General features: G+C 43.9%; 1 protein-coding gene across 1 annotated transcript in view; it reads right to left on the bottom strand.

The window, feature by feature from the left end:
* CDH17 (cadherin 17) overlaps positions 1-26,429 on the bottom strand; it is an 81,276-nt gene that overhangs the window by 28,615 nt on the left and 26,232 nt on the right. Inside the window, exons 5-11 of the mRNA XM_038745641.1 lie at positions 21,740-21,898; positions 19,966-20,165; positions 16,496-16,627; positions 15,506-15,656; positions 12,086-12,292; positions 8,696-8,772; positions 6,238-6,429 (exon numbers count right to left, since the gene is read on the bottom strand). Of these exons, the coding sequence (XP_038601569.1) occupies positions 6,238-6,429; positions 8,696-8,772; positions 12,086-12,292; positions 15,506-15,656; positions 16,496-16,627; positions 19,966-20,165; positions 21,740-21,898 (1,118 nt within the window). The remainder of the gene's footprint in view (positions 1-6,237; positions 6,430-8,695; positions 8,773-12,085; positions 12,293-15,505; positions 15,657-16,495; positions 16,628-19,965; positions 20,166-21,739; positions 21,899-26,429) is intronic.

Here is a 26,429-nt window from a genome sequence, read left to right as displayed (position 1 = left end):
AGCTCCACCACTTTGCTTTTTGTGACTTTGAGCATGTCACTTCACTTCTCTGGGTCTCTGTTACCTCATCTGTAAAATGGGATTAATATTGTGAGCCCCGTATGGGACAGGGACTCTGTACAATTTGATTATCTTTTAGACTGTGAGCCCACTGTTGGGTAGGGACTGTCTCTATATGTTGCCAACTTGTACCTCCCAAGCGCTTAGTCCAGTGCTCTGCACACAGTAAGTGCTCAATCAATACGATTGATTGATTATCTCGTATCTACCCCAGTGCTTAGAACAGTGCCCGGCACCTAATGAGTATTTGACCAATACCACGATTATGACTAAAGCAGTAAGGGTCTTTATTGAGTGTCCAGTAAGGGGCCCTGCTTTATATGCTAAGCACTTGGGATAGTCCAGCAGAAGGAAGAGATGCAGTCCCTCCCTGCAAGAAGCTTACACTCTACAACGTGCTCACTCTACATAAATATATAATTTGTACTTCCCAAGCGCTTAGTACAGTGCTCTGCACACAGTAAGCGCTCAATAAATACGATTGATGATGATGATGATATATAAAGACTTCCAACTGCTAGGAAGGGTTGTGGGTGGAGTGATAGATTTCCTTAGGGCCTGAAACAAACCAAAATGCAGAACACGGAATACCTTATCATTTGTAAGTCACTTAACTGTTCTGTGCCTCAATTTCCTCACCTGTAAAATGGGGGTTAAATATCTGCTCTCTCTCCCCATAGGCCGTTAGTCCCATGTGAAGCAGAATGGCACAGTGGATAGAGCACAGGCCCGGGAGTCAGAAGGTCATGGGTTCTAATCCTGGCTCTGCCACTTGGCTGCTGTGTGACCTTGGACAAGTCCTTTCACTTCTCTGGGCCCCAGTTCCCTCATCATCATCATCATCAATTGCATTTATTGAGCGCTTACTATGTGCAGAGCACTGTACTAAGCGCTTGGGAAGTACAAATTGTAAAATAGGGCCTGAGACTGTGAGCCCTGTGTGGGACAAGGACTATGTCCAACCCAATTTACTTATATCCACTCCAGTGTCTGGTTAATAATAATAATAATAATGGCATTTATTAAGTGCTTACTATGTGCAAAGCACTGTGCTAAGCGCTGGGAAGGTTACAAGATGATCAAGTTGTCCCACGGAGGGCTCACAGTCTTAATCCCCATTTTACAGATGAGGCAACTGAGGCCCAGAGAAGTGAAGTGACTTGCCCAAAGTCACACAGCTGACACTTGGCGAGGTAGGGATTTGAACCCATGACCTCTGACTCCAAAACTCGTGCTCTTTCCACTGAGCCACGCTGCTTCTCACGAAAGTACAATCGCTATTATCATTACTGTTATGTGAAGACGAGACCGTGTCCAATCAGACTATTCCGTACAGAGCCCAGCATTTAGCACAGTGCTTGGCACCTTATAAACCCTTAACAAACACCACAGTCAGAATTGAGAGAAGAAGACTGGTCAGGTGGCAAGAGCTCAGGATCGGGAGTCAAAGGATCAGAGTTAAAATCCCAGACCCATTAGTTGCTTGCTGTATGACCAAAGAGAAGCAACATAGCCTAGTCGCAAGAACACAGCCTTGGGAGTCAGTTGTCATGTTGGCTCAATGGAAAGAGCCCGGGCTTTGGAGTCGGAGGTCAGGGGTTCGAATCCCGCTCCGCCGCATGTCTGCTGTGTGATCTTGGGCAAGTCACTTAATAATAATGATGGTATTTATTAAGTGCTTACTATGTGCAAAGCACTGTTCTAAGCGCTGGGGGCTACAAGGTAATCAGGTTGTTCCATGTGGGGCTCACAGTCTTAATCCCCATTTTCCAGATAGGGTAACTGAGGTCTAGAGAAGTGAAGTGGCTTGCCCAAAGTCACACAGCTGACAGTTGGTGGAGCTGGGATTTGAACCCATGACCTCTGACTCCAAAGCTCAGGCTCTTTTCCACTGAGCCATGCTGCTTCTCGACTTAACTTCTTAAGAAGCCACTTAACTTCTCTGAGCCTCAGTTACCTCATCTGTAAAATGGGGATGAAGACTGTGAGCCCCACGTGGGACAACTTGATCAGCTTGTATCCCCCCAGCGCTTAGAACAGTGCTCTGCACATAGTAAGCACTTAACAAATGTCATTATTATTATTATTTTTATGGGTTCTAATCCCAGCTCTGCCACTTGTCTTCTGTGTGACCTTGGGCAAGCCACTTAACTTCTCTGTGCCTCAGTTCCCTCATCTGTAAAATGAGGATTAAGACTGTGAGCCCCACGTGGGACAACCTGATTACCTTGTATCTATCCCAGTGCTTAGTACAGTGCTTGGCACCTAGTAAGCACTTAACAAGTACCATAACTATTATTATTATTATTAAAGAATGATTATGGCCCACTTGAGCAACTGTTATTATTGTTACTATTACATAGACTGAAAGCTCGCTGTGGGCAGGGAACGTGTCTACCAACTCTGTTGTGTTGTACACTCCCAAGCGCTTGGGCTCTGCACACAGTAAGCTCTCAATAAATACGATTGATTGACTGATGGTATTTAATAGGACTTTTAAGTGCTTACTCTACGTCAAGCACTGTTCTAAGCGCTGGGGGGAAAACGTTCAAGTTAATCAGTCCCAATACGTACCCTGTCCCACTTGGGGATAACAGTCTAAGTAGGAGGAAGAACAAGTATCGAAGCCCCATTTTGCATTTGAGGAAACTGAGACACAGAGATAATATAATAACGATGGCATTTATTAAGCGCTTACTACATGCAAAGCACTGTTCTAAGCACTGGGGGAGTTACAAGGTGATCGGGTTGTCCCTCGGAGGGCTCACAGTCTTAATCCCCATTGTACAGATGAGGGAACTGAGGCCCAGAGAAGCGAAGTGACTTGCCCAAAGTCACACAGCTGACAAGTGGCGGAACAGGGGTTTGAACCCGTGACCTCTGACTCCAAAGCCCGGACTCTTTCCACTGAGCCCCGCTACTTCTCAGAGATGTTAAGTGACTTGCCCAGAGCCACACAGCAGACAAGTGGTAGAGCTTGGATTAGAACCCCAGTCTTCTGAGTCCCAGGCTCATGCACTAGTGAACTTTCTAACATCCCTATTTTTTCCCCTGTAATGCTCTATTCTGAAACTTTTATCCAAGATTTTATCCAATCCCTTCTTGAAGTTAGAGATACTGTCTCCCCACACAACTTCCAGTGGTGAGAAATCCCATGTGCTCATAACCCACCGTGTGAAAATAGAAATCGGGATAATGACCTGATGGAGGAAGGGATTGAAATGTTTCAGAAACACTTGGCTAGCCCAGTGGGATAACAGCAGTGACTGATAATCTCTAGTACAAAGTCCATTTATTGTTTAATGGGCTGGGTCCTGCGAAATCCTCCCAACTTAGTCATCTGAAAAAGAGACATATAGCTGTACGCTTTAGACATTTTTTATGACCTAAGGGCCATTTCATAAGGGCATAGAGAAGCAGCACGGCTCAGTGGGAAGAGCCCAGGCTTGGGAGTCAGAGGTCACGGGTTCTAATCCCTGATCTACCACTTGTCAGGTGACTTTGGGCAAGTCACTTCACTTCTCTGTGCCTCAGTTCCCTCATCTGTAAAATGGGGATTAAGACTGCGAGCCCCATGTGGGACAACCTGATTACCTTGTATCCCCCAGCACTTAGAACAGTGCTTTGCACATAGGAAGCGCTTAACAAATGCCATCATTATTATTGTTATTATTATTTCATTATTCTCAAACAAAATGGGCCCTGCTCTTTCTTCCAAATCCATCAGGACTCCCCCCTATCTTACCTCCTTCCCTTCCCCACAGCACCTGTATATATGTATATATGTTTGTACATATTTATTACTCTATTTATTTATCTTACTTGTACATATCTAGTCTATTTTATTTTGTTAGTATGTTTGGTTTTGTTCTCTGTCTCCCCCTTTTAGACTGTGAGCCCAATGTTGGGTAGGGACTGTCTCTATATGTTACCAATTTGTACTTCCCAAGCGCTTAGTACAGTGCTCTGCACATAGTAAATGCTGAATAAATACGATTGATGATGATGATGATGATCAGGACACTCACCATTTATCTACCCAAGCCAAGTGGGAAGGCCAGTCTATCTGCTCACCCCACTCACGTTCCTTCCTTCCAGGCAGGACTTGACTAGAGCAAAGGCAGGGACGCCCAGCAGGCCGCTGGACCAGGGGGGATGTCGAGGTCTTGGTAAGCAACATCATCAATCGTATTTATTGAGTGCTTACTGTGTGCAGAGCACTGTACTAACATGCTCATTCCCCTGCAGCAGAGGACAGTAGAAGAGTGACAGTGCTCTGCTGGAGCCCTCTCCTCCTCCTGCCCTGGATCAGGCCCCCCTGGACTTCTACCCCATAGTGTACCCCTTTAAATGTAGGGAATGGGGAGAAGAGGGAAAATGATCCTCGTTATCTCCCTCATTGAAGAAACACCCAGGTTACGCCTCTCAGCACATCATGTCAGGTGGCGAAAGAGTCACGGAGAAAACCCATTTTAAAATAATGCTTATTATCAGGTGATAATATGGCATTTGGGAAGTAAGGCATTCCCATATGGCATTTGGGAAGTAAGGCATTCCCATATGGCATTTGGGAAGTAAGGAGCACTTCCCAGATGTAGAATCACCTGGTCAACCCAGGCTCAGCTTTGTTCAATATGTAGCTCAGGTTGTTGTGGGCAGAGGATGTGTCTGTTTATTGCTGCATGTACTCTCTCAAGCACTTAGTACAGTCCTCTGCACACAGTAAGCACTCAGTAAATACCACTGAATGAAGAAATTGCAGCGTGGCTCAGTGGAAAGATAACAGGCTTGGGAGCTAGAGGTCATGGGTTCTAATCCCGGCTCTGCCACTTGTAGGGAACATTTCTATATGTTGCCAACTTGTACTTCCCAAGCACTTGGTACAGTGCTCTGCACACAGTAAGCACTCAATAAATACGATTGAATGAATGAATGAACCTGATCACCTTATATCTCCCCCAGCGCTTAGAACAGTGCTTTGCACATAGTAAGCGCTTAACAAATGCCATCCTTATAACTGTTGTCTGGGAAAGAAATAGGCCCCATCTAACTGCTTCTCACACTACAGGCCTCTTCTGGATTCCATCCCCCCTCAGACTTGTTCTAAAAGGGAGAAGCAGGCAGGTGACCAAACAAGCAGACAAAGATTCATTTCATTTTTGTTCTGGGATTTTGGCACCTCTCTCCCCCATGCCAAATGCAAGCTGAAGCTTACTACAAAAGACTATAGTTAATGCACACAGGCTCCCCATAAGGTAAGTCCCTGTAACTCTTCCCCCCGTTTTCCAGGTGGGAAAACTGAGAAGCAGCTTGGCTTAGTGGAAAGAGCACGGGCTTGGGAGTCAAAGGCCATGAGTTCTAATCCCAGCTCTGCCACCAATCGGCTGTAGGATTTTGGGCAAGTCACCTAACTTCTCTGGGCCTCAGTTACCTCATCTGTAAAATGGGAATTAGGACTCCAAAGCCCAGGCTTTTTTCCACTGAGCCAAGGCAGTGAGCATAGTCTTTCCTCTGAGCTCTACCCCGCAAACCTAGCTTTGCGCTTTGCACGTGGGCTACGTTGTCAAATGACTAACTGAAGATGGCTGAAATGACAACTATTTAGGTGGAGAAGGGAGAAAGTGCAAGGATTAAAGATGTGACTAAGGCAACCCCCTACACCACATCAGTCATGTCGTCTTCTCAGCCTCCTCTGGAATCTTATGTATATAACTGTTTATTAGTTATTGACTTACGTATTCAAATGGATACATAAATCTCAAGATCAATACAGTCTCTTAAGCAGAGTACCTGCTTCATCAAACTTACGGATGAAGACGATGATGATAAAGAAACATAAGCTCTGGGGAAGGAGCGGAAAGAATAGTTAGATATAAAAATGAAAGCTGGTGGGAATAAAAGTGAGGTCTGGGAAGAGAACGCTCGAGGGTCACCAAAATAAAAGTTTTTTAAAAAAAAAATACTGTTAGCCATATAGAAACCATACATTTGCAGTTGACCAACCTGCAAATATTGAAAATGCTGACGATCTCTGCCGATACTGACTCACTCCAAGGAAATGATTACAATGTAGGAATTTTACCCTGTTACATGTCCTCTCTTCACCAATAGACCAAATATACATCAGGCATAAACATGTGTTAATGAAAACGAATCCTGCTAACCCGAGTTATTCACCTTCTTAATCTTGACATATCCTGCGTTGGTCTGGGGATCTGTTTCAACCTCCAGTGTATTGTTTGGGTCCCCCTGGATTATCTTGTATATGATTTTAGAGCTGCCGGTAAAAGGCTCATCCGCGTCTCTGGCTTGGATGGTCAATATGGTGGTTCCGACTGGAGCATCTTCATCAATTAACTGGCTACCGTACTGAGGAGGCAAATAATGAAAGAAGCACATGAAACTGTTCAGTGGGAGAAAATGCTGGATCCTAGCAAGTCTGCTCGCTCCGGAGGGCACAAACTTGGCACACCGGTCTTTGCTGTGGCTTAGCGATAGTGCTTAGTGCAGTGCTCTGCACACAATAAATACGATTTATTTAAGTGCACAATAATTATAAATAATTATTGTTTAATTATAATAATTATTATTTTATAATTATAATTATATAATTTTATATGAATATAAATAATATAATGTATTCCACTATATTATGTTATACATATACTATATAATATAATATAAACATTATCATTTATATTTATAATATAAATAAATTATACATAATTTTATGATTATAATTTTACAATATTTATAATGACTATTATATAATAATTATTAAAAATAATTATGGATAAATATAAATAATTATAAATAATTATTTATTTAAGTGCACAATAAATACGACTGAATGAATGAGACGTCAGAAGGACCTGGGCTCTAATCCCAGCTCCTCCATGTGTCTGCTAAGTGACCTTGGACAAGTTGCTTCACTCCTTGGGCCTCAGTTCCCTCATCTGGAAAATGGGGATTTAGACCGTTAGACCTATGTGGGACAGGGACTGTGTCCAGCCTAATTACCTTGTATCTACTTCAGGGCTTTGAACAGTGCCTGGCACATAGTAAGCACTTAAATACCACAATTATTATTATTACAATCGACCTCAGTTTGCATTTGCGTGAGATACCACTTTCTCTATTAACGCATAGATCAGGGACAACCAAAACCGTGATATAGCTGACAGCTAGGAATCCCCCCCTCAAAAAATCCTTAAACCAGAACGGCGACGGATGTTCCCGGGGTCATTCTGGCGGAGAGCGAGAGAAGGGGCAGCCAGGGCAGGGGTTGGGGGGTGGGCGTCAGACCTTCCCCACTTCAGGCCCACTTGGGTAGTAATGCTGTCACCAAAATAACTGGAACAGTGGTAAAATCATAAATAATAAAGAGGATGTTGTGACCCACACTGCAATTGAGGAAGAGCTTCAGATTGGCCACGTATTAACATTCACCCGCAGACTGGAAACTGGGAACTGTTTTTGGCCTGGAATGTCGGAAGCAGGAAAAGAGGCCCAGCTGAAGATTTTCTTAACCAGGTGGATGAATTTTACACTGACTTACTCTCAGTGCTCATTATGCGACTTCTTGGTGTTTACTACCAGGAAAACATCCTTGTAAAATCCCATTCTGTTTGTCATGTCCTAAATCTAACTAGAGTTATGGATTTGTAATCTCTGTATTTAGGGTGACCCACTGAAGGATTCACTTCTAACGTGACCCAATGAATTTGTCAGCTAAAAGGGTTGAAGACTAGTGTGAAACAAAACAAAAAAGCCCAAAAATATTTTAATATTCCTTTTAAGGGAATTGCTGAAAGAATAGCTTCATTCTCACAATAATAGGCAATTTTATTTTTCCTTGCAATGCATTTAATTTTTCCTTATATAGTCACCCTACCAATTCAACTAATTTTTCAGCTTATTTAAAGACTCTTTTATTTGTGTCTTAAAAGTACAGGGTGAGAAGCAGCATGGCCTAGTGGATAGAGCCCACGCCTGGGAATCAGGAATCTGTGTTCTAATTCCTGCTCCACCATTTCTCTGCTGCATGGCCTTGGGCAAGTTCTTGATTTCTCTGTGACTCTGTGAGACATGGACTGTGTCTTAAGCACTTAGTGCTTAGTACAGTGCCTGGCACATAGTAAGTGCTTAACAAATACAACAAAATAAGTGTATTTTTCCTTTCTCTTGCATATTCTTGTCAGATCAGCTTAAACTGTGGACTTTCTGGAAAAAATTATTTTTCGATGAGTAAGTCTTTTTGGCAAAAGTAAATGCATAAAGTTAAGCACAAAGGACCAAAGCAATAATATATTTTAATAAATCTATACCCATTTTCTACTTTTTCGATCCAACTGCTTGTAGGAAACACATCTTGGCAGTCTTAAGGTCAATATCACATGTATTCGCGTGTGTTTCCTGACATCACAGAAGAATTATTAAATGTTTCTACTAAATAGCACTGTGATAATTGCAACCTCTTAAATTTCATAAATTTACTAATCTGAGGCACCTGTTAAAATCTGTGGTTTGTATACAGTTCATTGTTCTTCCCAGTTACTTTTTAATCATTCGCTGCGTCAGAAAGAGTATCAGATAAAAATCTGTAAGAGGGCCAACCAGACGATGAAATACTCACATCAGACTGCTCAAAAATGGGAATCTGATCATTGATATCAATTATATTGATCTGCACGGCACATTTGGTCTTGAACACTAAAAATCAAACAAAGACACGTCATCACTAGACTGCTTTACTGAAAACCCATATGGTAAAAACAAACAGCAGTCAAGCAATGCCACAGGTGGGATAGCACACACTGGGTTTGCTCCTTGCAGGTAAAGCCGAACAGCAGATTGAAAAAAAATGTGCCAGCATCTTAAAAGTCCCGATGATAATTTTGCACGTGAGCAAACCAACATCAGGATTGGGTCTTGGTCCTTTCTGCCTCTAGACTGTGAGCCCGTTGTTGGGTAGGGACCGTCTCTATATGTTGCTGACTTGTACTTACCAAGCGCTTAGTATAGTGCTCTGCACACAGTAAGTGCTCAATAAATATGATTGAAGGAATGACTGACTAGTAGGACTAAGAAGTGCTGAGCTGGACTGTTGCTGACAGGGCATATAAAGAAACAGCATGGCCTACTGGATAGAGCTCGGGCCTGGAAGTTAGAGGATTTGGGTTCCAATCCCATCTCTAAAAATCATCTGCTGTGCAACCTTGGACTACTTATTTAACTTCTCTGGGCATCAGTTCCCTCATATGCAAAATGGAGATTCAGTAGTTGTTCTCCCTCCTACTTAAGACTGAGGCTTCCATGTGGGACTTGATAATAATAATATTAATAATAATAATAATAATAATGGTATTTGTTAAGCGCTTACTATGTGCAGAACACTGTTCTAAGCGCTGGGGTAGATAATAATGATGGCATTTATTAAGTGCTTACTATGTTCCAAGCACTGTTCTAAGTGCTGGGGAGGTTACAAGATGATCAGGTTGTCCCACAGTTTTAATCCCCATTTTACAGATGAGGCAACTGAGGCCCAGAGAAGTTAAGTGACTTGCCCAAAGTCACACAGCTGACAATTGACAGAGCCGGAATTTGAACTCATGACCTCTGACTCCAAAGCCTGAGCTCTTTTCACTGAGCCACAGTGCTTCTCCCAAGGTAATCAGGTTGACCCACGAGGGGCTCACAGTCTCAATTTTACAGATGAGGGAACTGAGGCACAGAGAAGTGTCCAAGGTCACACAGCAGACAAGTGGCGGTTCCGGGATTAGAACCCACGACCTCTGACCCCCAAAGCAGGGCTGTTGCCACTGAGCTTTTAGACTGTGAGCCCACTGTTGGGTAGGGACTGTCTCTATATGTTGCCAATTTGTACTTCCCAAGCACTTAGTACAGTGCTCTGCACACAGTAAGCACTCAATAAATATGATTGATGAGCTACGCTGTTATCTCATATCTGTCCCAGCTCTTAGCACTGTGCTTGGCACATAAGCGCTTAACAAATACCGTTATTATTGTTGTAATTGTCATTATTCTTTTTATTCTCTGCGCCTCAGTTCCCTTATTGGCAAAATGAGGATTAAATATCTAGTCTTTCTCCGCTGTAGACTGTGACCATCATGTCAGTGGGACCTGATTATCGTGCATCTATCCCATTACTTAGTAAAGTGCGGGTACATAGTAAGCACTTAGTAAATACCACAATTATTATTCTTGTTTCTGTGATGGTATAATCCCGGCCCCAATTCAGTCCATAGCTGCTGCCTGTGAGTATCAGCAGCCCCAGTGTCTTCTATCCTTCATCCCATCACCAGCTTGCCTGACCTCCGTCTGCCCTGCGGTGCTCCAGCCTGGCAAAGGGATCAGGGAAGCAGCATGGTCTGGTGAATAGCGCACAGCCTTGGGAGTCAGAAAAAGCTGAGTTCTAATCCCGGCTCTGCCACTTGTCTGCTGTGTGACCTTGGGCAAATCACTTCACTCTCTGGGCACCACTTACCTCATCTGTACAAAGGGGATTAAGAGGGTGAGCCCCATGTGGAACAGGAACTGTGTCCAACCACATGAGCTTGTATCTACTCCAGTGCTTAGAAAAGTGCTTGACACATAGTGCTTAATATTATTATTATCATTATCATCATCATTATTATTATGGGTCAAGGCCCGGGCTCTGGATTAGGAGAACCTAAAATGCTAACCACCAGGGTTCACAGGGCTCACACTAATTCTTTCACGGGTTCACACTAATTCTTTCACCCACAGAGCTTTAGGGATGTAAATAGTGTGGAAGGATGTTAATAGTATGGACTGGGCTCAGATTTGGGGACCCTGGTGAAAGAAATTTCTAAATTTCTTCCTTAATGGGGTACCTGAAGAATATTATTCATTCAATGGTATTCATTGAGCACTTACTGTGTGCAGAGCACTGTACTAAGCTCTTGGGAAGGTACAATATAACAATAGACACATTGCCCACCCACAACAAGCGTACAGTCTAGAGGGACAGGCTTACTCTCTAACAGCAGGTGTTGTATGAAAAATTCTGAGGTAATGCTACATCCACCAGCCTTATAACTGCCTGCAAGAACTGCTCTCTGGGTGTTTCTGGTGCAGGATGCTGAGGGCCTGCAGGTCATGGGACCCCAGGAGTCTCTGGGGTGTGTGAGCTGTGAGCTGTGAGGTGTGAGCTGTGTGACCTTGAGCAAGTCATCTTACTTCTCCGTGCCTCAGGGAACTCATCGGTAAAAGTGGGGATTAAGACCATGAGCCCCATGTGGGACAGGGACCGTGTCCAACGTGATTAGCCTGTCTCTACCCAGCACTTAGTATGGTCCCTGGTACATAGTAAGCTCTTAACAAATACCATTTTTTTTTAAAAAAGAATAACAGGTTGAGTTCAGACCAGGAATTTCAGCCCCTCCTGGGCAACTCAGAAAACAAAGGGCAGCCGGGTGTGGTTTTCCAACCCCATAAGGAAGCATTATGGGAAAGGTGACTTGAAGTGGGGTCCCTGCAGTGTGGGCTAATCTCCCCTTCCCATTCAGGAGACAATAATGATGGCATTTGTTAAGCGCTTACAATGTGCAAAGCACTGTTCTAAGCGCTGGGGGGATACAATGTGATCAAGTTGTCCCACGTGGGGCTCACAGTCTTAATCCCCATTTTTACAGATGAGGTAACTGAGGCTCAGAGAAGTTAAGTGACTTGCCCAAGGTCACACAGCAGACTTGTGGTGGAGCTGGGATTCGAACCCACGACCTCTGACTCCAAAGCCCGGGCTCTTTCCACTGAGCCACAAGGCAGATAGCCCCTCACTTTCTTGTCTCAACCTGTCCACCACTCACCCCACAATCGAACATTCGTCCCCACCGTCAAAAAATAAAATCAGAAAGTAAAGATCTCCTAAAACCAGTGCATTCTACAATTTAGCAGAAAAATCAGGGAACACAAACAAATCATACACATCAGTCAACAGAGAGAGCCACCTCTTGTTGAAGATGGCCGGGGCAATACTGACCGCTGTCTGACACTTCCACTGTCACGCTGTACTGTGGGGCATCCTGCTTCCTCAGTGAACTCTGGGACAGCTGGAAAAGCCCCGTGTGGGACTGAAGCAGGAAGACGTGTTTGTCTGGGATCTGCTCCAAGATTCTGTAACTCAAAAAGGAGTTGGCGCTACCCTCTTTATCTGCATCGGAAGCCTCCAGAACTCCAATGTTGCTGCCTTCAGGAAAGGAAAGAAGGAAATCGGTTGGTCATTCTGCCCCTGGGAAAGAGCTTATATCATTTAACCAGCCAAAATGATGAGACCTGAGGGCTTATAAAATATTATCAGTAAATCTGGTTAGGATACAGTAGTCCTTAATAGATACCTCTGTCGCAGAGAATTTATTCTTTCACACCAGGCCTGTAAGAGGCCATACGTTACTTATCCTTGGCACGTTGCATCACTAAGCAAAGATGAACAGATCTAAAGTTGCCAGGACAGCAAGTCCATGGAACTATTACAGGAATCAGCTTGTCCGTTGAGATAGCACAACCCTGATCCTTTCGGGTCAACATAGCGTTTTTATGGTCCTGAATAAGTTCATCCCCAGAAGGCAAAGGAAGATGGATCCACAGGCTCAAAGTGGATTAGGCCAGGGTGGAGGCTTTCAGTCAGAGCTCACCCAACTGGATTAATAGCCCTCCTGCTGCCTTGGAGAAGCAGCGTGGCTCAGTGGAAAGAGCCCTGGCTTGGGAGTCAGAGGTTATGGGTTCAAATCCCGGCTCTGCCACTTGTCAGCTGTGTGACTTTGGGCAAGTCACTTCGCTTCTCTGGGCCTCAGTTCCCTCATCTGTAAAATGGGGATTAAGACTGTGAGCCCCCCGTGAGACAACCTGATCATCTTGTAACCTCCCCAGTGCTTAGAACAGTGCTTTGTACATAGTAAGTGCCTAATAAATGCTATCATTATTATTATTATTATTTAGTGCTTAGTTGGCACAGATGTGCTTGAAATAATAATAATGATGATGGCATTTGTTAAGCGCTTACTACGTGAGAGAAGAATAAAAAAGGGCTTAGTCAAGGAAGGCCTCTCAAAGGAGATGTGCCTTCAATAAGGCTTTGAAGGGGGGAAGAGTAATTGTCTGTTGGATTTGAGGAGGGAGGGCGTTCCAGGCCAGAGGCAGGATTTGGGCAAGGGATCGGGGTGAGAGATGAGAATGAGGCACAGGGAGAAGATTGGCATTAGAGGAGCAAAGCAGGCAGGATGGGTTGTAATAGTAGAGTAGCAAGATGGATTAGGAAGGGGCAAGATGATTGAGTGCTTTAAAATCTATGGCAAGGAGTTTCTGCTTGATCCAGAGGTGGATGGACAACCACTGGAGGTCAGCGCTTAAAACAGTGCTTGGTACATAGTAAGCACTTAAAAATACTATTATTATTATTATTATTATTATTAAGGAGTGCAGAAACGTGTCCTGAACGTTTTTGTAGAAAACCAATCTGGGCAGCAGAGTAAAATATGTACTGGAGTGGGAAGAGACAGGAGGCTGAAAGGTCAGCAAGGAGGTGGATACAGTAATCCAGATGGGATAGGATAAGTGATTGTATTAATAATAATAATAATGGCATTTATTAAGCACCTATGTGCAAAGCACTGTTCTAAGCACTGAGGCACTGTCACACTGTTCTAAGTGCTGAAGCACTGTAGCACTGTTCTAAGTGCTGAATTAATGTGGTAGTAGTTTGGATGGAGAGGAAAGGATGGATTTTTAGCGATGTCGTGAAGGTGGAACCAATTTAGTGATGTATTGAATATGTGGGTTGAACGAGGGAAAGGAGTCAAGGATAACGCCAAGATTATGGGCTTTTGAGACAGGAAAGAAGGAGCTGCCATCTACAGTAATAGGAATGTCAGGGGGAGGGCAGGATTTGGGCATGTTAAATTTGAGGTGATGGGAGGACATCTAAGTAGAGATGTGTTGAGCAGTGCTTTGCACATAGTAAGCACTTAACAAATACCATTGTTATTATTATTATGTATTCTGTCTTCAGCATAGGTGAAAAACAGGTGGTCATTTTGTTCTCTACACTCAAATACTGGAAAACTACCAGATCCCCCCGGGGAATTCTCACCACTGAGCATAACCTCATGCATACACTCTGACAGAAAGTTTTCCTTTAGTTATAGAGTCACCAGAACTCTTGGGAAAAGTGGGAAGATAGGAGGGTAGTGGTAGCAGGGAAGGAAAAAAGTTTGCTGTGGAAAAGTATCCAGAACTACAGGCGGACTCTACCCTAGGGCTAAGGTCTGTCTGGGGTTCAGACCCCTTTGGCTAATGCAGCTGTAACCATCATACCCTGCCAGCTGGATGTCATACCCTGCCAGCTGGATTCAAACAGTGGTTGTTCATCAGGCATGAATTAGAGGGCAGCAGCATAGCCTAATGTAGCCATAATCTAATGTAGAATTAATCTGAATGATTAATAGGGAAGCAGCATAGCCTAATGTAGCCTAATCCCTTTGCTCTTTCCCTCCTCCCAGCCCTGTCGAGTCATCTCCGACCCACAGCGACACCACATCTCTCCCAGAACGCCCCACCTCCATCAGCAAGCATTCTGGTAGTGTATCCAAAGACATTTCTTGGTAAAAATCACAGAAATGGTTTGCCATCGCCTCCTCCTGCACAGTAAACTGTAGTCTCCGCCCTCGACACTCTCCCATGCTGCTGCTTCCCAGCACAGGGGAGTTTTGACTTGTAGCGATCGCCTTCCATTTGCTAGTCACTGGCCAAGCTAGGAATGGAATGGTTAGGCCTCTGCTTGACTCTCCCTCCCATAGTCGAGGCTGGTAGAGTACTGGAAACTCCCAAGGTGTGATCCTGAGAGGGGACTTATGCACATATCTGTAATTTTATTTGTTTGGATTGATGTCTCTCTCTCCCTCTCTAGACTGTGAGCTCAATGTGGTCACTGTCCATTGTACTGTACTTTCCTAGCACTTAGTACAGTGCTCTGCACACAGTAAGTGCTCAATAAATATGATTGAATGCAGAATGGAAAGAGCACAGGCCTGGGGGTCAGAGGACCTGGGTTCTAATCCCCACGGGTCTGTTGTGTGACCTTAAGCAAGTCATTTCACTGAGGTGTCTCAGTTACCTCATCTACAAAATAGGGATTAAATCCTCCTGCCTCCAACTTGGACTGTGGGACAGGAACTGTTTTCAGCCTATCTTATACCTACCCCACAGATTAGTACAGTGCTTACCACACAAGAAGCACTTAACAAGTACCATAAAAAGCCATATTTCGGAAAGGTCAACATACCTGACTTGCTCTTCCAACTCACAGAACATGTGCTGCTGAAAGGGAGCAGAGAGCACAGCAATAGCCGAGTGAAACAGAAGTGTCTGCTCTAGTGAGGTGTAGTTCAATAGTCTCATTTCTTACCTATTCTTTCATTCTCCTGAACTTCAAATATGGTCACAGCAGAAGCGCATACAGGTGGGTTATCATTGATGTCTGTAACTTCGACTAATATTTCCAAAGGTCTTGCCAGTGGCTTTTTCGTCTCATCCAGGGCAGCTACATAGAATACATACTGCAACAGCAAGGTCAGAGTTAGGCAAAAATCAATCACTGTGTCTCTTCTGAAAGGCAAAGTAATGAAAGTGGCTGCTTCATTCTCCTCTCACACTGTTCTTATATGTCCTGCGTTCAGGGACTGGGTTCAGGACAGGAGCAGGGAATGGTTGAGACAGACGTGAGGGATGGGATTCAGGTCCATAGAAATCCAGGATACAGACAGGCATGCTGACAGGCAGACAGACGTGCCGACATCTGGGTTTCTGGATAGTTAAGGGAAGGCAAAATTAGCGGGATGGGCGAATCCAGAGAAGTTATCCAGATTGGCCCAATGGTATCCCCATGAATTCTGCTTTGGCACTGAGTGCTTGATATTCCTGGTGTAAGAAATGGATACTCACAGAAGCAAAATCTTCTGAATAAATCCCTGCCCCATGGGTCCCTAGTCTTTGAACACATATGATATAATGACTAATAATAAAGTAATAATAAGCTAATAATCATTTATTCATTCATTCACAATTATTGAGCACTTACAGTGTGCAGACCACTGTACTAAGTGCTTGGTGGAGTGCGGTGCAACAAGAAACAGACACAATCCCTGCCCACAATGAGCTCACAGTCTAAGTGTTTAGTACAATGCTTGGCACACAGTAAGCACTTAATAAATACGACTGAATGAATGCATAATAATAATAATAAATGTTCAATTGAGCAGCAATTAGAACATCTCTGCAAAAGCAGGAGCCATATCAGGTCAAATTTGCTTTTCTCTTTTAACCTCTCCTAGTTCTGTTGGAAAATTCAGCTCCCAACCTTATACATTGCAATTCAATCTGGGACTGAATGACTCACCGATTCTTTTTCTTCTCTATCCAGGGGTTGGGTGGCATAAATTGATCCATTTTGGTCGACTGAAAATGGGAATCGAGGCAGCTTCTCCTTGTTAATTAATTCATAATGTGCACCCAGGTCATTCCACATCACCTGCATAATAAATAAATAAATAATGATGGCATTTGTTAAGCGCTTACTATGCACGAAGCACTGTTATAAGTGCTGGGTAGGATGCAAGGTAATCAGGTTGTCCCACATGGGGCTCACAGTCAATCCCCATTTTACAGATGAGGTAACTGAGGCCCAGAGAAGTTAAGTGACTTGCCCAAGGTCACACAGCCGACAAGCGCCGGAACTGGAATTAGAACCCATGACTTCTGACTCCCAAGCCCGGGCTCTTTCCACTGAGCCACACTTGACCAAAGACACAAGCTTGAAAATGTTAGAAAGGTGTAATGGCTGAGCAGAGATGGGTGAAAAGAAAATAAAGCAATGATATAATTTTTATCTTACCATTCAATAGCTGGTTTTTATTGGAAAAAACTGGACATCTAGTTCATTCATTCATTCATTCAGTGGTATTTACTGAGTGCTTACTATGCCCAGAGCACTGTACTAAGAGCTTGGGAGAGTGCAGTCCCACAGACTTGGCAGACAAGTTGATTTGCTTTGGACCATTCAACTGTATTTTTCAAAATGTTTCATGTTCAACTTAGAAAAGATTCTCCTTGCTCCAGAAAAAAACATTAATCTGTATTCACAGATCTTACAAACTGATTCATCAACGGACTGTAGTTACGTTCAACCTAGCTCATGGTGCCGTGCTTGAAGGATTTGAAAGGCTTAAAGGCTTGAGGCCTGGAGTTGGGTTCAGACCACACTTCCAATCTACCAGGAACTCACATCTAAATGAACAAAAATCTTTAAGAAGGTCATTCACCATTTGCTGATGACTGCGCTTTAGGCACACTTAGGAGACATTTAGATAATTATGAGCAATGTCCGTATCAAGGAAGAACTGTGGACTAATATTAAGCGGGAGAACATTAGGGTTACATGACAGGGAAGCACAACTAAAAATGTTCATTGTAACCGTAGAACTTGCCCCCATCAAACTCAGCTACCCAGATGAGGCACTACCCAATATTACAAGGACAAAGTAGAAAAATTAAATCTAAAAGACCAGCAGGTCCTTGGCAGAATGATTATTATTATCATTATTACTATTAATAATAAAAAATAATTGAGGTATGTGTTAATTGATAACTATGAGCCAGGCACTGTTCTAAGCACTGGGGTAGATACAAGCTAACTGGGTTGGACACAGTCCCTGTCTTATGTGGGGCTCACAGTCTTAATCCCCATTTTACAGATAGGTAACTGAGGCCCAGAGAAGTGAAGTGACTTACCCAAGTTCAACCAGCAGACAAGTGGAGGAGCAGGTTTAGAACCCAAGCCCTTCGGATTCCCTGGCCCGTGCTCTATCTACTAGGCCACGCTGCTTCCCAAACAGAGTTGACAAACAGAATTTGGCAACAGTGGGATATCAAACGTCAAACCAAATTGAAATTCGATAAAGCTTTGATGGTGTTCTCCTCCTCTATGGCAATGAGCCCTGATGTTACCACAGAAGTCTTCTCAAGCAATTTCATTAGAATCACTAGCTAATCATACACAACCTCAAATGGCAAGATAGAGACCACTAATGAGGCTCTGACATCGAGATGGCTTTACTAGCCCTGAGGCAAGGCTTCAGGTTTTTGGAGGAGCACTGAGGACAATGAATAATGGTAAGATAAAGGTAAGCATCTGCTCTACAGTGAATTAAAATGGGGGCACAACTGAGTTTGGGGAAAGAACATTTGAAAAAATAGTGCAGCACAGTCACAGGCGAAATGGAACAGGATCTCCACGAACACACAAAAAGCACTCAATAAATACCACTGATTGATCAACTGATTAATGAAGTAGTGATATAAAGTTACATACAGTCCCCTGCAATTCATCAGATTTGAGATTTGGGCCGTGACCTACCATAAACTTTCAGAGTCCACCTCTGAAGAAGGGTTAGCGCCGAACCCCCTCCCTCCAAAAAAGCCCGACTTTTTAAATGGTTCTGTTGAGGTTGTTTAGGAAAGTGAAATGATCGGTAAATACTGCAAATACCTCCTTTCTTTGTTTAGTCTGGTGTCCGTTCTGAGATCTTGTGGAGTAAGGTACATAGCTAGATGATGGAAGAGTTTTCTAAACAAAGCTGCTAACAAATAAACTCGCCTTCAGGGTTCGTCTTGTGGTCTGCCATGGACTCTGGCATGGTGGGAGTTAGAAATTTCCACCACGTGCACAATCATTATTTCACTTTTTCACACCTGTGTCAAAGCAGTCTTTGTTCTGGGTCTCAGCATAGGTTACTTGCTTTTCCAGAACACATAGGGAACATTTTAAACCTGGTCAGTGCAGTAATTTGGGACAAAAAGTCTCCAGCGAGGACCAACAAATGGAAGTCCTGGGAAGATCTGCAACTTTCCAGGATCTTCACTGGGCAAGTTCTAATATTATGTTCTTTATATCTCTGTACTCTTAAAAATCATTATATCATCATTATTATCAATGATAATAGACTGTGAGCCTGCCTTCTAGAGTGTGAGCCCACTGTTGGGTAGGGACCGTCTCTATATGGTGCCAACTTGTACTTCCCAGGCGCTTAGTACAGTGTTCTGCACACAGTAAGCACTCAATAAATATGATTGAATGAATTAATTAATGATAATAATAATATTTGTTAAACACTTTCTATGTGCCAAGCTCTGTATTAAACACTGAGATAATAACAATAATAATAATAGTATTTATTAAGCGCTTACTATGTGCCAAGTACTGTTCTAAACACTGGGATAGATAAAGGTTAGCAGGTTGTCCCACATGGGGCTCACATTCTTACTCTCCTTTCACAGATGAGGTAACTGAGGCACAGAGAAGCTAAGTGACTTGCCCAAAGTTACATAGCTGACAAGTGGAAGAGCAGGATTAGAACCCATGACCTCTGACTCCCAAGACCGTGTTCTTTCCACTACACCATGCATGCTTCTCAACACAAGACAGTCCCTGCCCTACATAGAGCTCAGAGTCTAAGTTGAAGGGAGAACAGGTATTAAGTCTCCATTTTATAGATGAGGAAATTGAGGCACCGAGAAATTGTGACAGGCACAGCAGGCGAGTAGCAGGGTCAGAACTAGAACCCAGGTCCTCTGACTCCCAGGCTGGAGCGCTTTCTACCAGATTGTGCTATTTGTCTGTCTTAGGTTGTAAACTCCTAGAAAGGTGGTGACCGTCCGGCTCCTTCAGTGCAGTGGGAAAAGAAAAGCTTCGCTCATGCTTTCGGATCATGAAAAGAGGAGAAAGAGGAAGAGGAAAGGGAGGAGGAGAAAGAGGTAAAGGAAGAAGAGGAGGAGAGAAGTTACAATACCAAGTAGATAGTTGGGCACTACCTGTGTGATTTTGAAAGGGTGAGGCTCGGTAGAGTTCTCTGCAATGGAAATGGGATCTGGGCTTTTCCAAATATTCTCGTTTATGGTGATAAACACATTTGTGCTGGTGCTGAAGGCATTCTCTCCTTGGCCTCCCATGTCTGTCACCATGACAACCAACTGGTATTTGTTATTCTTCTTAATATCCAATGCCTTAGACCCTGAATGGATAAAAGCAAAGATAAAAACAGTACTCCTCATATTCCCATCCAGACTCTGTCTTCCCCATTTTCCATCACTGTAGATAACCCCACTATCCTCCCTGCCTCATGAGCTCTTAAGCTTGGAATTATCCTCAACTCATCTCTCATCCAATCCACACATTTGATCTGTAGAAGCAGTGACAAGAGCCCGGGCTTTGGAGTCAGAGGTGATGGGTTCAAACTCCGGCTCCGCCACTTGTCAGCTGCGTGACTCTGGGCAAGTCACTTAACTTCTCCGGGCCTCAGTTCCCTCATTTGTAAAATGGGGATTAAGACTGTGAGCCCCCCATGGGACAACCTCATCACCTTGTAACGTCCCCAGTGCTTTGCACATAGTAAGCTCTTAATAAATGCTATTATTATTATTATTATTATTATTTAAAGCACGCAATCGGCTGTCCACCTCCTACCTTACCTTGCTGATTTCCTACTAAAACCCAGCTCACAAACTCATCTCTAATGCCAACCTACTCGCTGTACTTCAATCTTGCCTACCTCGCCATCGAGCCTTTTCCAACATTCTCCCTCTGACCTAGAACTCCTCCCACTTCCCTCCCCATCTCTGAAGCCTTACTAAAATCCTATCATCTCCAAAAAGCATTCCCCTACTAAGCCTTCATTTCCCCTACTCACTTTCCCTTCTGTGCCACCTATGCATTTGGATTTCTACCCTTTTAAGCTCTTAAAAATCACCCCACCCTCAGCCCCACTGCACTTACATACATATCTGTAATTCATTCTGATGTCTGTCTCCCGCTGCCGACTGTCAGTTCACTGTGGGCAGGGAATGTTCTGCCAACTCTAATGTATTGTAATAATAATAATAATAGCATTTATTAAGCGCTTACTATGTGCAAAGCACTGTTCTAAGCACTGGGGAGGTTACAAGGTGATCAGGATGTCGCGTGGGAGGCTCACAGTCTTAATCCCCATTTTATAGATGAGGGAACTGAGGCCCAGAGAAGTTAAGTAACTTGCACAAAGTCACACAGCTGACAAGTGGCGGAGCCGGGATTTGAACCCATGACCTCTGACTCCAAAGCCCATGTTCTGTCCACTGAGCCACGCTGCTTCTCGCTGTACTCTCTACAGCACTCAGTACAGGGGTCTGCACACAGTAAGCACTCAATAAGTACGATCGATTGATCGACTGAAAATGACTCTGAGAGAAACCCATGTTCTGAGGTCCCTCCCCTGGGCCTAAAAGTAATAGCTACGGTTTTCACCCATCAAGGAGAATTTTCAGCTTCCTTGTTTAACAATTAAGGTCCTTGTTAAGTGCCTATTCTGTATCCAGTACTGTTCTAAACACTGGGGTAAATCAAAGGTAATCAGGTTGGACACAGTCTCTGTTCCACATGGGGCTCACAGCCTCAATCCCTATGTTACAGATGATGTGACTGAGGCCCAGAGAAGTGACGTGACTTGCCCAAGGTCACACAGCTGACACGAGGTGCAGCCGGGACTAGTACCTACGTCCTTCTGACTCCCGAAACCGTGCTCTACCCATTAAGCCACGCTGTCGAACGTACCTTCTTGGGTGACAGAGATGCCCCCCGTCTGGTTATGCACCTGGAAGTAAACCTCCCCCCCTGGGCTAGGGAGCTGGGCGAGGATGCGGTAGAAGAGTTGGGCATTGGGCGTGGAGGGGTCGTCCTGGTCTGTAGCATTGACGTACATGAAGGGTCTTCCTGTTGGAGAAAACCGATGAGAACATATAAAACCCAGGTAGCTGCAGTGAAGAGCGGACGACTAGACTGGCACCGGACGGGCAACTTGCCACTCTGCAGGGCTGTAAAGCGCGGGCCAAGCATTTGAAAATTTGAGACTCTGCAGCGGAGAGCTCATCATTTGAACAATCAATGATGGATGAGTGAACGGTGAAATCAAAATTACTCCGCAGTACTCAGTACTTCCTCTGATGTGAATTGTTATTATTACTTTTAGATTTATTAAGCACTTACTACAGGTTAAGCATTATTCTAGGTCCTGGGGTAGCTACAGGTTAATCAGTAGAGACACAGTCCCTGTCCCACATGGGGCTCACAGTCTAAGTAGGAGGGACAACAGGATAATTGAATCCCCATTTTACTGATGAGGAAACTGAAGCACAGAAAAGTTAATCAATCAATCAATCAATCGTATTTATTGAGCGCTTATTGTGTGCAGAGCACTGTACTAAGCACTTGGGAAGTACAAGTTGGCAACATATAGAGACGGTCCCTACCCAACAGTGGGCTCACAGTCTAGAAGTGGGAGACAGAGAACAAAACAAAACATATTAACAAAATAAAATAAATAGAATAGATATGTACAAGTAAAATAAATAAGTAAATAGAGTAATAAATACATACAAACATATATATAAAGTTAAGTGACTCATCCAAGGACACACAGCAGGCAACTGGCAGAGCTGGGTATTATCCACCGGAATTCATTGAGTTTCAGCGTCTGCCTCCCTGCATTCTATTGTGAGCTCAGCTTCTCTGCCTCAGTTATTTCATCAGTAAAATGGGTATAAAAAACCTATTCTCCCTCCTTCTTAGACTGTGATCTTCAGGTCTGATCTGTTTCCATTAAATCTAACCTATTGCCAGGGGCAGAGTGTCTGGCACATAGCAAATACTTAACAAATACCATTATTATTATTATTAAGTTAATTGAGGACAGGGATCACATTAACTAATTCTATTGTACTCTCCTAAGCCCTCAGTACAGTTCTCTCCTTATAGTGCATCTACCCAGTACTTAATACATTTCTTGGTACATAGTAAGTGCTTAATAAATGCCACAATTATAATTCTAAATCATGAAGAGTAGACACACAAAAAATGCAACTATTTAGACTGGAAGTCCATTGTGGGCAGGGAACATGTCTATGAACTCTGTTGTATTTTACTCTCCCAAGTGTTTAGTACAGTGCTCTGAGCACAGTAAACACTCAACAAATACAGTGTCACTTAACTTCTCTGTGCCTCAGTTACCTCATCTGTAAAATGAGGATTAAGTCTGTGAGTCCCATGTGGGACAACCTGATCACCTTGTATCACCCCCAGCACTTAGAACAGTGCTTTGCACATAGTAAGCGCTTAACAAATGCCACCATTAATTGATTGCTTGGATTGAACTCTTTCCTCATCTCCTCTAGAGGAGTTTCCCAAACAATCCTTTCCCTGAATACATATGTGATAGCTTCTCTGACAACTCCCTACCTTCGTGAAAGTCATTTCCCAGTCCTTATTCTCTTTTATGCCTTTGCAGTTTTGACAAAGTTAAACCACTTTGCAGAACCCACTGTGAACAATCCACATCTAATCCATTGCTAAAATAGTTTGCTTTTTTTTTTCTCCTCATCTCCCACATCTTCCTCTTTCTCCCCATGTTCACAGCAAAATCCATGGTCCTGGCCCGAGTTATTTCCTACTGGACTCTTGTGATTTTTTTTAATCTTATTTGTCATGTGCTGACTGTGTATGAGGCATTGTACTAACTGCTACAGTAGATACAAGCTAACCAGGTTAGACACAGTCCATGTCCCACATGACGATGATGATGATCATGGCATTTGTTAAGCGCTTACTATGTGCAAAGCACTGTTCTATGCGGCTCACTGTCTCCGTCTCCATTTTACAGATAAGGTAACTGAGGCACAGAGAAGTGAAGTGCCTTTCTCAAGGTCACACAGCAGGAAAGCGGTGGAGCTGGAATTTAAAGCCAGTTCCTCTGGCTCTCAGGCCTGTACTTTTTTTACTGGCCCAAGATCTTCCCTCTTTCTTCAATTAAAAATCAGTTTTCTTTCTCACCATCACTTTAACCATGTCATATAACAATAAAATACTCCATCCTCTTCTACAACAAAGCCAAACTCCTGGTGGACTGCCCATCCCCCTCACGACAAAGTCCTCAATAGCGGTTTCCAGTTCATTCGGCCAATTCACCTGGGTCTCTTTAGCTTTTCTTCACTCTGCTGCCCGGATCATTTTTTTACAAAGCCGTCCAGTCCACATTTCCCCACTCCTTAATAATAATAATAATAATGGTATTTGTTAAGTGCTTACTATAACGCTTACCATAATAATAATCAATCATATTTATTGAGCACTTACTGTGTGCAGAGCACTGTACTAAGCGCTTGGGAAGTACAAGTTGCTCTTGCCCTCTGCTATCTTACTTTACCACTTTTCTACTACAACTCAATCCAAACACTTTACTCCTCAATGGTATTTGTTAAGTGCTTACTATGTGCCAGACACGATACTAAGCGCTGGAGTGGATACAAGCAAATCAGGTTAGACACAGTCCATGTCCCACATGGGGCTCACAATCTTAATCCCCATTTTACAGATGAGGTAACTGAGGTATAGGGAAGTGAAGTGACTTCCCCAAGGCCACACAGTAGACAAGTGGTGGAGCCGGGATTAGAAACCATGATCTTCTGATTCCCAGGCCCGTGCTCTCTCCATTACACCACGCTGCTTCCCAAGAACCAGTGGTTGCCCATCCACCTCTGCATCAAACAGAAACTCCTTACCATTGACTTGAAACACTCAATCCTCTTCATTCATTCAATTCAATCATATTTATTGAGCGCTTACTGTGTGCAGAGCACTGTACTAAGCGCTTGGGAAGTACAAGTTGCTCTTGCCCTCTCCTATCTTACTTTACCACTTTTCTACTACAACTCAATCCAAACACTTTGCTCTTCTAATGCCAACCTCTCACCATACCCCCATCTTGTCTATCTCTCCGCTGAACCCTCCCCCACGTCCTGCCTCTCACCGGGAACACCCCGCCTCTTTATATCTGAGAAACGATCACTCTGCTGACCTTCAAACCCAAACTAAAAGCACGTCTCTGCCAAGAGATCTTCCCTCATTTCTTCTTCTCCCACTCTGTCACCCTTGCACTTGGATTTGCACCCTTTATTCACCCCTCCCTCAGCCCTACAGCACTTATGTACATATCTGTAATTCATTAACTTATATTAAAGTCTGTATCCTCCTCTAGACTGTAGGTTCACTGTGGGCAGGGAATGCATCTACCAACTGTTAAATTCTACTCTCCCAAGCACAGTGCTTTGCACCTAGTAAGCAATCAACAAATAGAAGTGATTGACTGATTTTCTCATCTCTCCCGAGTTCATGTCCCAAAAGAAACTTCCTTTTTTTGTTTTATGGTATTTAAGTGCTTTCTACATGCCAGGAACTGTACTAAGCACTGGGGTAGATGCAAGATAATCAGGTTAGATACAGTCCATGTCCCACATGGGACTTATAGTCTTAATCCTTCTTTTACAGCTGAGGCAATTGGGACCCAGAGAAGGGAAGGGGCTTGCCCGAGGTCACACAGCAGCCATGTGACAGAGATGGGATTAGAATCCAGGTAATACTAATAGTTATGGCATCTGTTAAGCACTTACTATGTGCCAAGCACTGTTCTAAGTGCTGGATCCTTTAGACTCCCAGGCCTGTGCTCTATCCATTAGGCCACACTGCTTCCAAAACCCTCCCCACCTCCTGTCTTCCATCCCTGTTGACGACACCACCTTCAGGGGGCCATGGCTGAGATCCTCACTGTCTTTCCACTCTCACATCTGATCAACTGCTCAATTCTGCCGAGTCTTCCCGTACAGCATTTTCCCTCTCCTCCCCTTCTACTATTCTAGTCCAAGCTAATCAATCCTATTTATTGAGTGCTCACTGTGTGCAGAGAACTGCTCTAAGCACTATACTAAGCAGGGGTTCTACTCTCCGCTCCTCTACACGTCTGCTGTGTGACCTTGGGCAAATCACTTCACTTCTCTGACCCTCAGTTCCCTCATCTGTAATAATCGGGATTAAGAGTGTGAGCACAATGTGGAACAGGGACTGTGTCCAACCTGGTTACCTTGTATCTACCCCAGCACAGTGCTTGGCACATAGTAAGTGCTTAACAAGCGCTGCTTGGGAGAGCACAATATAACGGAGTTGGCAGACATAATCCTTGCTCACAACAGTAACATCCTCTTCACTGTTGCCCATTTCCAGCTTGGCCCTGCTTTAGTCTACAATACAACCTCCCTCCCCAAATCCGCCAATCCCTCTTCCCCCCTTCAAAGCTGTACTGAAGACTCACCTCCTCCAAGAGGCCTTCCCAGACTAAACCCCCCTTTCCCTCAGCTCTCCCTCCCTCCCGCGTCACCTCAATTCGCTCCCTTTGCTCTTCTCCCCCTCTCCCCGCCCC

The sequence above is a fragment of the Tachyglossus aculeatus genome, chromosome 4 (genome assembly GCF_015852505.1).
Source record: "Tachyglossus aculeatus isolate mTacAcu1 chromosome 4, mTacAcu1.pri, whole genome shotgun sequence".
Classification (NCBI taxonomy): Eukaryota; Metazoa; Chordata; class Mammalia; order Monotremata; family Tachyglossidae; genus Tachyglossus; species Tachyglossus aculeatus.
This window is presented reverse-complemented; position numbering and strand designations above follow the sequence as displayed.